The 12,710-nt window shown below is 38.5% G+C and overlaps 1 protein-coding gene across 2 annotated transcripts in view; it reads right to left on the bottom strand.

The window, feature by feature from the left end:
- The window catches only part of LOC129740682 (homeobox protein Nkx-2.1), a 124,252-nt gene extending 112,352 nt beyond the window's left edge, over positions 1-11,900 (bottom strand). The window contains exon 1 of one of the 2 annotated variants that reach the window (XM_055732443.1): positions 11,095-11,900. Coding sequence is in view for 1 of the 2 variants with exons in the window: in XM_055732442.1 (XP_055588417.1) it covers positions 10,400-10,680 (281 nt within the window). In the remaining variant the exon portion in view is untranslated. Of the gene's footprint in view, positions 1-10,399 lie in introns of both variants that reach the window. The other variant, XM_055732442.1, reaches the window with a different exon arrangement.
- Between the last annotated feature and the right edge of the window lie 810 nt (positions 11,901-12,710).

The following is a 12,710-nucleotide window of genomic DNA, read 5'->3' as shown; positions in this document are numbered from 1 at the left end:
AAAACCATCCATAGTTGCGTTCAGTGCTTCCGAGTCAAGCCTAAGGTGATGGAACAACTAATGGCAGATTTGCCTCCCGATCGAGTGAATCCTGCACCTCCGTTTCAGAAAGTGGGCGTAGATTACTGTGGCCCTTTCTTGATCACCTATCCTCATCGTCGAAGTTCCCCAATGAAATGCTTTGTGTCGGTTTTTGTGTGCCTCGTTTGCAAAGCTGTCCATCTGGAGCTGGTGGCGGATCTTACCACTGGAGCGTTTCTTGGAGCCTTGAAAAGGTTCATTGGTCGACGTGGTAAACCAATCCTGATTATGAGCGACAACGGAAGGAATTTTGTCGGGGCCAGACGTGAAATAGCAGAACTTCAACGACTACTCCGAAGCCAACAATTTCAATCCGGAGTGCTATTCGAAACCTGCAAGGAAGGGATCAACTTCAAATTCATTCCCGCTCGATCTCCCAACTTTGGTGGGCTCTGGGAGGCCGCGGTGAAATCTTTCAAGACTGCTTTTAAACGAACTGTTGCCTTGAAAGTGCTCCAATACGACGAAATGACCACTACGCTAGCTCAGATAGAAGCAGTATTAAATTCACGTCCCCTGACCCCATTGAGCGATGATCCCGACGATTTTGAAGCTCTCACTCCAGGCCACTTCTTGATTCAACGTGCCTTAACTGCCCTCGATGAACCTGATCTAACTGAGACGCCAGAAAATCATCTAACCATGTGGCAAAGGGCCACAAAATATGCTCAGGTGATATGGAAGAAGTGGTCGAAATTGTACCTGTCCGACCTCCACAACAGAACGAGATGGACTCGAAAACGAAACAACATTTCGGTGGGCAGCATGGTGCTGCTGATGGACGAGAGGTTACCGTCATTGAAGTGGCCCCTAGCGCGTGTCACTGAGGTTTTCCATGGGTCCGATGGCAACATTCGAGTGGTCAACGTACGGACGCAGGACGGGACCTACGGAAGGTCAATATCAAAGATCTGCGTTTTACCGATTCTGGACAACTTCCAGAAAGCCGATGGGGAAAACTAAACTCCCCCAACGAAGGTGCAACCGCACCTGCGGGAGTCTCTGGGCTCCCGCGTTCCAGTTAACATTGATCGTCGTCGAGGCCCGGCGTGGCCGGGTCAGCGTTCCAGGAGGTCCTCCGTCTACTCGACATATCCTCTACAAGGCTTTCCCTCCGGTGAAAGAATACGCATGAAGATGTCTGGGAATGTGCATGTCGTCATCGTGTCTGTCAAATTTACCAACAAATTGCAACGTTTCTCCATTATCCATTTGAGCAAATTAATTGGTTTCTTTTGAGGAGTTAAAGCAGCTTGATATCAACCAAATGATGCCCAGCAAGGAGGAACGATCGACCTCCATGCACGACCGAAGCAGTTTCCTAGCATGGCCAGCTTGGGAACCACTTCTTTCTAAACTACATGGCAAATTGAAGACGGTCGAGCTCACCGTGTCCATCAAGCAGTCAACTCCCAATGAAATCCTGTTGCAGCCAGAAGGACGGCGTCATCGCCGTAGGGGCGGTCGCGGAGGCCATGGCCCCATGGCCTCCGCTCCAGGCAAGTTGTTGTAACGTTCATCATTTCAATTTAAAAAAGCACCCTCTCATTTTAAGCGGCGAATGATGGCTCCTGCCGGACTCCGGCAATGCGAGACGAGACGAGACGAGACGAGACGAGGTACCTGAAGCATCGAATTGGTCCCCAGAACGAGCGGTTCCCACCACTACAGCATCCACATCGAAGCCAGCAGCCAGCATCCAACGATACAGTCCACGAATCCCAGGCCCCGGTGGATAGGCGTAGTTCGGACCAATGAATCCCGAAGATGATCGACGAATTTTGCACGATACACCTACACAAGACGAATACCCCAACAAGGTTTCTTCATCAAAGCAGCATCCAAAAGTCCAGTGTACGGATAGCAGTTCCCCGGTGGTTAGGCGTAACTCGGACTAACAGCAACAGCAAGGAGAGCAGATCAAATATTTTGGCACAATATCCATCTTCACGGCAGAAATTCCAACGAAAACAAACGGCGAAAATCCAGAATGTATCATCTTATCGAGTGTTTTGAACAAAGTACTTTGAAGAAGTGCTGTTATGAAAATGTACAAAAGGAGATAGAATAAGTAGAGGTTTATAATAGCGAGTATAAATTTTAGAATATGAGAGAGAATAGGGTCGTCTTGTTGAAATCTTATAAATTTCAAGGCGGCCGGCGCATGTTAATGCACAATTTCTAGAACCACCTTAATAGTCACCAATTCCACCCATCTCAATTGCATACTAGGAGATTTAGTATGTACATCTCTTATCAGAGAGTACCTAGAGTGAAAAAGGCCTTTCCGAACACTACCTCTACTCAAGCTAGGTTCTATTACTAGAAGCAGCAGAATAAAAGATAGTGTTAAATAAACCGCAGTCGAGTGTAGTACTCTTCTTTAAAATAAACCGCGTTGTATACTTTTAACCGCCAAGTGTTCTTATTGCAAGTTTTCTGTAGGTCGTTGACCTTTAAATAGTGAGGATATCACGCGCGAATTTTGTGAAGTTTTAGCTCGGCTGGACCACGGCACCCCGGACGTTCACAGGTGCGTGAACAATGTGTAAAGAGAGAGCATAAGTTTTGTTCATTGTGAATGTGCTGTCAATCCCAGACACCATTCTTTTGGCCTCTGGACAAAATTGATGGCCTCGGTCAATCATGGAGTAGCAACCATTGGCGATGTGGAGTTCTTTCTACTGAGCCACACCAGCGATCATGGAATCCGAAATATTTTGATAAATTTAAAATTATAAGTTTTTTTTTATTTATTGCTGTTTAATTTCATTGAATTGAATGTGGAAATAAATAATATAACACATTTAATAATTTAGAAATTCGCTTTAAAACAATGTTTAATACATTTCGGGTTCAATGATTCAAGGTGGATGTGAGTAGTCAATCAAGCTAAGCTAAGCTAAGCTAAATTTTATACTCAAAATATGATTTTGATTTATCGGTTCAACATGTTTTGGAGTTTTCAAAAAATCAGATGTGCCTAAATGAAAAGTATTGAAAAGCTAATTCTACACGGAGAATTTTTTCCTTTACCAATTTATTCAGTTTAGAGAAATGATGATTTTCATGTACCAAACGTGCTCCAGATAATAATATTAATAATAATGATGATGTTGTCGTCATCAATAAATCTCAAATCATATTGTAGAGTAGATTTTAAGATAAATTTACTTTGTAAATTGTTGCCTTCTGATGATTTCTTTTATGAAATATTCAGTATTGTCCAAAAAGTGAAATTTCCATCAATGATTGTTCCAATTCAAATGACATTAAAATCTCAAATTGTAGATTTACTAGCATACTCCGTCAGTCGGGACCTTTTTTCCATTCGGCAGAAAACAACACAAATTGAGAACCATAGCAACATACTTTGCTACACGAAGAAAAGTTGGAGTAGGCTGAAATTCCTATGATGAAAAAAAAAAAACATTAACAAAATTTTCTGCTTGGCATAGAAATGCAAGTTCAAACACGAACTTTTGTAGTTAAGCCGCGAACCCACGCCACACAGGAGTACGTAGAAGAAAAATTTGGCCAAAAGTATTTTTTAAGTTTAAAATCCATAAAAAAGTTTAATTTGACTTATCAAACGTTTTTAAGATCATTTAATATATTGTATGTATATCGTTTTCGTAGTTTTTCATAATTTTCTTTTAGAAATTTTCAAACAATTATATGACATGAAAGATAATCCAGGTTAAAAAAGTTGTAAAATTCAAAAAAATATAGATTTTTTTTTATTTGGTTGTGAAAGTTAAATAACATTTGAAATTATTCGAAAAAGAACATAAATTTTACTGAGCTTTAAATTAAAATAAACGAAGCCCTAGGTGACTTTTTTGTGGAAAAAAATTATCAATATTTTTAAACTTCAAATGAAAAATATAAAAAATGCGCGAGTTTGCGCGATTTTTTTTCTTTTGCACATGATTATTGAAGTTATCAATTTTCAAATGATATCAAACATTTTTTCGGGACTTGCTGGGAACATAAACAAAAATACTATTTTGTAAAAAAAATTAACATTTAAAACAAAAAATAAATAGAAGAATTTTCAAAGCATTGCATATTGTCTCTATATTCATCGATTTTGGTTCGTTATACTTTAAAATATTCGACATCCTTCTAATAAAGTTCTCCATTTAAAATGTTTATTTTAAGTCGCTTAAGAAAGTTTTTTTCATAGATTTGACTTAGTCGCGCTGATTCAACGATTTGTAGAAAAATTCTATCTCATAAAAATACTAAAGTTTGGACAGCTGCTACAGCTTATAAACAAATCAGATGTCAAAAAAATGACCGGTACATGGTGTTAAATTTATACAAGAACCAAATAAACATTGACATACAAGTAACCAATGAAATTTAAATTTTGAGTTTTGGCCAGGTTTTTGAGTGAAATACTCCTGTGTGCCACGGTTGATGGAAAGAATGTTCAGTATTCAGTACCTCAATGCTTGAAATTTCCTGCTAGTAAGAACTTTCTCCTGGAGGTGGTGCTGCTATACATGTCCTTGCTGAAGTATTATAGTATATGAAGCATGCTGAGAGTTACCAATGTTGATTATAATATGTTTGATTTAAAGCATGCTGGCTGCCACTCCTGGAAGTTTTTACGCTTCAGTGCATAGATATGGAAAGATTTTTTAAGGGAACATGACGTTCCATTTGGGATATCTTATGTGTGAACGTAAGAAACGTAAAAATATGCATAGTAAAAATGCTACAAAAGATCTAACAACTGGTAGCAGTGGTTTCCCACTAACATAGGCTTGCTTTCAGAAAAAAAGCGGGACATTTGACGACAAAAATGCGGGACACAGCCGAAAAAAGCGGGGCATTCAAGAAACTCTTAAAAAATCTCAATTTTATTGTCAAAATTATACGTCTACTATGAGCCAAAGTTATTAATAGAAAGAACATTAAGTTTTTTTTAACGGATTGATTTTGCTCATTTTTTCTTACATGATTTACATTTTTACGGTTTTTTTGCAATAACCAGGGTTATTTTACACGGTTCTCGCAAATTAACACGTTATTTGAGAGAAATATTTCAGCTTCTACAAGTAAACGACGGATGCGATATCTCGTAAAAATCCTTTGTGATGTAACAAATATACATATGTCAAATTAGTTCTAAAATTTATAACACTCAAGAAAACTTCCATTACTTTGGAAGATTGAGTCGAATAAGAAGGAGTATGGCAATTTAACTAAGGTTCTGTTGAAAAATTAAGATCTTAAAATCATTAGGAAGCTCTTAATAGAGGAACGCTTAATAGAATCGAAATCTTACTGTAAAAGTTATGAAAAAGTTATGCTTAATTTGAGAAAAAAATGTATTCGAAAATTATTTTGTGTTGTGTTGCTTATTTTGAGAGAAAAAGGCGTCTTGGAAAGATTTTTTGTGTGAACCAATGAATTGAAATTTTATTTATTCCAGTGTAAGTCAGTAAAATTTGTAAAAGTTTTCCATGAAAAAAGCGGGACAATTTGAGTAAAAAGCGGGACGGCGGGACATTTAACAAAAAAGTGGGACATGTCCCGCTTTTGCGGAACGGATGGCAACCCTACACTAACACAATAAGAAAAAAAAAAAGCTACGGCCCGAACTACTACAAAACAGCATTAGTGCACATAATCGTATTTGCGGAGAATGAAACAGTTGAAGGATCAGGTCCCGCAAAATTTGAAATGGCCTCGAGTTCAGTATAAGTATGACATTAGACTGAGTCAATTTGGGGTCATTTTGGAATTTCTAAAAAAACTTCGTTTTAATTCAAAACTCATCCATGATTTTTTGCAGAATTTTCCAAATGACCCCATTCCAAAATAACCCAAAATCGACTCAGTCTAATTTACATTAGAGTGGCATCGAAAATGGTCATTTCGAAATTCCAAAACCGACAATATCTAGAATTTGATTTGATTTAGTCGTATGAGCCACTTAATGGGCCGTTCAAATATTACCTGATTTAAGTCGGTCGTTCTTCTAAGATAGCTTAAAACACTATCACAAACGATTTTTGTTTGATTAATTAGCGTATTTCTCAAAATTTCTGCAATTTCTACAAAAATGCAAAAGGACCGAAAAACTAAATCGCCGAACTTTTTTTTTCTTTATTATAGAGACTTTCAGCCTCGGGCTAAAAAATCGCCGAACTGTTATTTTGCGTCCTTTTGCATGCACGGCAGTTGAGAGCAACGCAAAAGTGAGAAAGACATTATACCACTGATGAAATTATACGACTTAAATTCGAATCATGTTGTAGAAGTGATTTATAAACTAAATAAAGCTAAATTTTTGTCTTACATAATATTAAGGTTTAACAATCGTTTGCAGTCAATAACTCGTTCTATAATGGTATACGACCTAATCAAAACAAATTCTAGATATACATTTTGTAGATTGGCCAATAAAACAGACCTGTGCTAAATTTCAGCTCATTCTGAAAACCGGGGCCAGCTCCAAAAATGCCAAAAAATACTAGAAATACGATTTTGAATAAATTTGTTTTCAATTAACATCAGATCTCGTTCGCATTTTATCGCATTTTTACGTTATTACACATCAAAATCTTAATTCCGTTTTTCCCGAATGTTTTGCTCTCCATTTGGATGATATTTCAGGGTAAAAAAATCGAAAATGCTTCGAGACACCTTTAAATCAAGTCCATCGACCTACAAAATGTAGGTAGATGGTCAGTTTTCAAAATTTAATGTGCATTGTACATGTACTGATGTCCTACATATGGGAGTTGCCTGCCACTAAAATAACTTTACTGGCGATGTGCCCAATAGAATTCCTCTGAAGCTTCCCGTGAGAGTTGAGAGAATTTTGCAATCTTGTCGGCACACCTAACGCCAATACAACCTACAGTAGTAGCTCGCTGATTGGACACCTTTGGGACCGAAGGGTGTGTCCGATCTCTTCAGAAAAGATGTTGAAAATTGATTTCAAACAGTGCTATTTATTCCACCGTTCAAAATTTACAAATCAACTGTAACACGTTCATCGCCAATCGCCACCCACTGAAAACATGTCCAACTTTGAAAAGCTAAAACATCAACAGAAAATATCATTTCGGCTTCAAATTTCGGCCAGAGAACAGAGGAGAATGGTTAGATAAATTTGAATAAAAAAATATATATCCAAATTTGTGCTATGACTTTTCAAATCTAGACGTATTTGCGTCACCCACTCTTGGCGACGAACGTATTAAAGTGCACAGTTTCCCAAAACGGCGTAATCGTATATGAGCTAATGGTAAATTAAACCAATGCCGCAGTGAAATGGAATACTTAAATCCATTGCTAGATACATGCAATTAGAGTCATTTTGAACTGGGCAGAATTTTATCTCTTTTTGAAATGTAAAGGCAGTCAATAATATTAACAGCTCTGGAATAAGTTGTTGCCCCCTTTGCAATACTGATCATAGACATCTCAACGCGGATACTTCCACTTTGACATCCCATTGATAAGAATTTAGTACCTCTTGCAAGTTTGGAGTAAATAGCGAAAAAGTTTAATATATTTTTTCACTATGCGGCGAACGTATTACGAAACTTAAACAGCTCATATTTACGACCTATTCAAAACTGGCTTTGTATTTTTTTCTCAGTTTTGTTTTGACAGTTCTCATTGGTGTGTTTGGAGACATCTGGTGGCCCAGCCAAAAACTAAAATTGGTTGGATCTTTTACACAAGTTTCGTTAGGGGCCGTTCACTAATTATGTAAGCACGATTTTGGAAATTTTCAACCCTCCCTCCCCCCCCCCCCCCCCCCCCCGGTAAGACAAAGTAAGATTTTTCAAAACCCCCCCTCCCCCCCTAGTAAGATCTTACGTTTTTTTATTCTTTGAGAAATTGACACGTTTTTTTTTTCAAAAATAGCTTGAAAATATTAAAAATGTGACTTCAAAGCACTTTTTAAGTAAAATTCAAAAAATTGTATTTGAAATGCAGAATCTATACAAAACAACAAAGGAAATGCCACAACTATTAAAGAAAACATCATTCAAGACGTAGCATGTTTGGGGTAACAATAAATTTCAAAAAATTTCCACAATCGATTAAACAATATAAAATCAGAATTCCGATTTAAAAAAAGAGAGATTAGGTTAGCACAAGGTATTTTTTACCTGAAATTCATAAAATTCTTTAAAAAAGGATCATTCTACACTACTAGAGATGGGGCAAAAATTTTCAACAACAATCACGTTGTCAACTAACCTAAAAGCTCAGACTCATCCAGCGGTAAGCGATATAGTTTTAGGATTTTTTGGTAAATTTTTTGTATAATTTAGAGTTGATAGTGTCTATCACTGTAAATACTGTCTCTAAATTCATTATTTAAAGCGCCTTATATGTATTTTTAAAGATTTTTTTTCTGGATGAAGTCATTTTCAAAATATGATGGTTTGAATTGGTTCTCTATAAATTTTATGGAACTTGCATTTTTTTTCAATAATTCAAAGATATTTAAATATAAATAACATAACATCAAAATTAACCAACTAATAGGTAGGGAGTAAAAAACCTGAGTAGGGGAGAGGCGGGCTATATGCGCATATTAAGGAAAGCACTCATTTTCTCCCATATAACAATAGATAGAAGTCTGAAAACTATATACACATGAGTGGACATCTGTTTTATATACGATAAAGCAATTTTTCTGTTAAAATCTCTTACAGTTTTTGTGAAAATAATTTTATAATAAAAGAAGTCAAAATAGCCGATTTCCGAAACTGGCGGGCTAAATGCGCATATTTATGTTTTTAGCTATATTTCATTAACACTTGCAATATTTTGATATTATTTAATTGAAAATGATAGAAACGGGTGTTAACCATACGTTAAGGCTGAAGTTTTGGTGAATTTTTTTACATCACTAGTTCTTTTGCATAAAACATAGTTAGGTATGCCATATGGCCATATTTCATGGTAATATTTTGTTCATATCGTATTTTTATCGGATCAGTATGAAGTTTTTCGTTTTTCGCTGTAAGATCGTGATTTGAGCGTAGATTTAATGTTAAAATGATAAAAAGTAAAAAATTTATAAGACTAATCTATTTTTCTTGATATAGGCATTTAATCTGCCTTGATATGGGCATTCAGAACCTGTCTATTATTCCAATATCTTATCATTTACAACTTTGCCAAAAGCTTCAATTTGTTGAATTTCCAATTTCCAGATGAATAAGAAAGAAAAAACATTGAAATTTTTGATCACAGAATCTGTACGCACGATAATTAAAGTTCAATATATTATAACAAAACTGACAAAAATCTTGTTTGAATTTTTAAATATTTTTGGCTTTATGTAACCATCAAATTTCTTCATGCCATGTTTCAATAGCGTATTACCCCCAAACTGCACTGATTAGATACGTTGAATCTCCAGCCATATCGTCAATCGGCTGTATGCGCATATTACCCAACATGCGCATTTAGGAACACTTCCCCCTAATATGGTTTCGTATGGCTGTGGCTGTGATGAATTTTTAAGGTTATATTTCTTACGTAAGATTTTTGGAAACCCCCCCTACCCCCCTAGTAAGAGATCGTAAGCAAATGTCCTGCTCCTTTTTGTTACAGGACATTTGCGTAATTTTACAGGAAATAATTTTTGCTGTGCATTGTTAAACAGAAGATTTTCAAACCGTCAATATCGATGGTTCAACTTCAGCATTTTTGTTGCCTCCAACATTATCCAAATGATCAAATCTTGTTATCGACTGATGCGAAGTGTTCTTAGTCATTTTGATAGTCCCGTTGGTTGTTACAGAGGGGGACTAGACTAACATCAATTCAACAAAAGCTATCTAACAGAGCAACGCCGTTCAAGAAGATGACTTGGCTAATTTTTTTTTTTTAATCATAGGTTTGTTTATTAAGGCATTTTACTTATAAAGTTTAATTTTGCCGAGTGTATCACTTTACTTATCTATGTTAGTAGAAGAGGGAGCCGTAATAGTTGCGGCGTAATAGAAGCTGATTTTTTCTTCTATACATGAGAATCCAACTGGCAAATACGATTTTTTCTACAACCTCACCGAAAAATGACAACACCATTCCAAAATAAACTCTCAGTTGATCAAGTAGGCACTGGATTTCTAAGCATAATGAGAACGATCGAAGCAGCAAAAAATAAAAAATAAATCCCTCCACGGTTTGTGGCCTCAACTCATTTGCATCCTACGATATTAGTAACCTTCAGCCGTTATCCAATGGAAGGCAGTGTTAAAGAGATTTTTGGGTGAGTGGCCAGGAAACTACGGAAAAAAATTGGGGCAACGCTTAGCCTAACCTATAGGGAGACGGGGGGTTGGCACTGAGTTCCAGCTTGCGGTACTCTTCAATGGGGCTTAGTATGTCGGTGACACTGAACGGCGTCGAGTGGCTGTGCAGAGAATTGTGCTGGAGATTCTGCAGATGCTGGAGGCTGGTCAGATGGTGATGGTGGTGATGGCTTCCCTTCGGTGATAGGCTCATAACCAGATCAACACCATTTAGATCGGGTAACAGTCCATGCTCTTGCTCGGAATCGTCTGGATACACTCCAGATACACTGGACAACGTGGTGGACATGTACCGTTTGTATCTGGTGAAGGACGGATGTAACACTGTCTAGGGTTCACTTTTTTTCAAAATTTTGTTTTTAATTTTGGATACTATCGCCGATTAAAACTCACTGAAACATTTGCATGATTTTCTCCAGTTATTTTGTTCTTACTGACATTAGGCGGGTTTGCAGATCGAGGAAGTCATTTGAAGGCGACCTTGAGCAATCACAGAATCACCAACACTTGTCTGGATAATCGACCTTGTCTGAGAAAATCCTTGAAATCTAGGGCAACCGCTTGGGTTAAGAATGTATTTCAGGAAGCATAAAACAAGCAAACACTAGCCATAAGTACACTCCGACGCTCTCTTTGCAAAAGTATCAATCAAGGATGCTATCGTGATAATAAATGGACAAATACGCCCGAGCACACCACTTACTCCAGGAGAGTTGCGATAATTCAGCACTTGAACTTAAGTCTTCCACTCGAGAAGGTCTGCCGCGCGCGACCGGATCGCTCTTTGACTTTGGCGTGACGTGGCGTGGCTTGACTTGGGAATTGCAATAATAACAATAAATAACTGATTGATGGTTGATAATGGACCACTTTGGGGGCACTTGCACCGTACGGCACTACGACAGGCGCACGCGATACGCCACTGGACGACAACGACGGCCTCAAGGATTCACGGCGTTTCACGACAACTCGTAACACGGACCCGCTAAGAACCGCAGTACAGAACACACTCAACAATCAGAAGTTGTTCAAGGTTTGCACAACAGATCACACACTCGGAATTATTCCGCCGCTGCTGCCGCAACCAAAAAACTTCACTAGCACTGCAGAGAGAGAGCGCGCAAGGATACTCCACTCGACACGAATCCGTCAAATGTATTAAGAGGTCTACAATATACTGACGAGTATGCTTTTTACCATTGCATCTGATAGCTCTCTAAAAACTCTACGCCGTGCACTTGAATGGCACCGTTGTTTTGTTATGTCCCTGTCAGTCTGCAGTCATGTTTTACCGGTAGAAGGAAAGAGACCGCAACAGTTTGCCCCTTTTTGGCCCAGGCTGTGATTTATGATTCAAACCAACACACCTGTGAATAACCGTCAATTTCGTCGTACTCCTTCCATCGAGCTTCAAACCATTCTCTCCGACTAGAACTGAAAAACTGGAATCCATTGCGCCTGCACTCACACAACGTCACAACCGTAAGCTCCACCCATCGGCAGCACTGCAGCTGTCCTTCTCCGACACTCGTCCCGCACGCACAACTATCTCAGCAGAAACAATCTGCTCGGATATCCTCTCTGTGTTTTTTCCTCTCTCACACCGGCACTTATTAACCATCCGATTGGTTTTAGAGTACCCTTATCGGGACACTCGAGAGGCGTGTCTTTTCAATGACAACTATCCAACCAAAAATTGTTATTGTGTTTTGTGTTCGCTCTTTTCTCTGTTCGCTGTGTGTTGTGTATTTTCCCTGCGTTTCCTTCCATCCTTCCGGATACCTGATGCCCAGTGAAGACGTGCTTTTGTCTTCAATGCGGCTCGTTGCACACCGGAATCCCGTTCTCGGTTTAAAGCGTGACTAGACTAGATTACGTGGAATGGGATCCTGGGACGATCCATCTCGCTCTACCCTACGCTCTAACACTGGTGTTTTGCTATTCAAACGGTCCTCCTGAGATGATCAGAGAATGATGATTCGATTTATGCGACTGTGAAGAGTGAAATATGTGTGCAGTAACAATTTTTCAAGAGTGTGTAAGAGGAGTAATACAATAAAGCTCTCGCCTGGCGTCATCCCATCGAAAGCGTTCACTGTGTGGAATCCGGAGGAGCTGTGTTGATCACATCTCCTTCGGACCGGTTACCGAGCATCCCGAGACAACCGATGAAAGAGTGAGCAGGCGCGCGCGAGTGTTCCTGAAGAGGGCTCGCTTGTTTGAAACCGCTATTCTGCAGGTGCTACGAGGTGCGAGTAAGAAGGAGCTTATTTTGCAATTGCTTGCGCTCACTCGTCTCCATTGTTTTGCTTTCTTTGA

The sequence above is a fragment of the Uranotaenia lowii genome, chromosome 1, assembly GCF_029784155.1.
Source record: "Uranotaenia lowii strain MFRU-FL chromosome 1, ASM2978415v1, whole genome shotgun sequence".
Taxonomy (NCBI): Eukaryota; Metazoa; Arthropoda; class Insecta; order Diptera; family Culicidae; genus Uranotaenia; species Uranotaenia lowii.
Note: the sequence above shows the minus strand (reverse complement) of the source record. Positions and strands in the feature narration are given on the sequence as shown.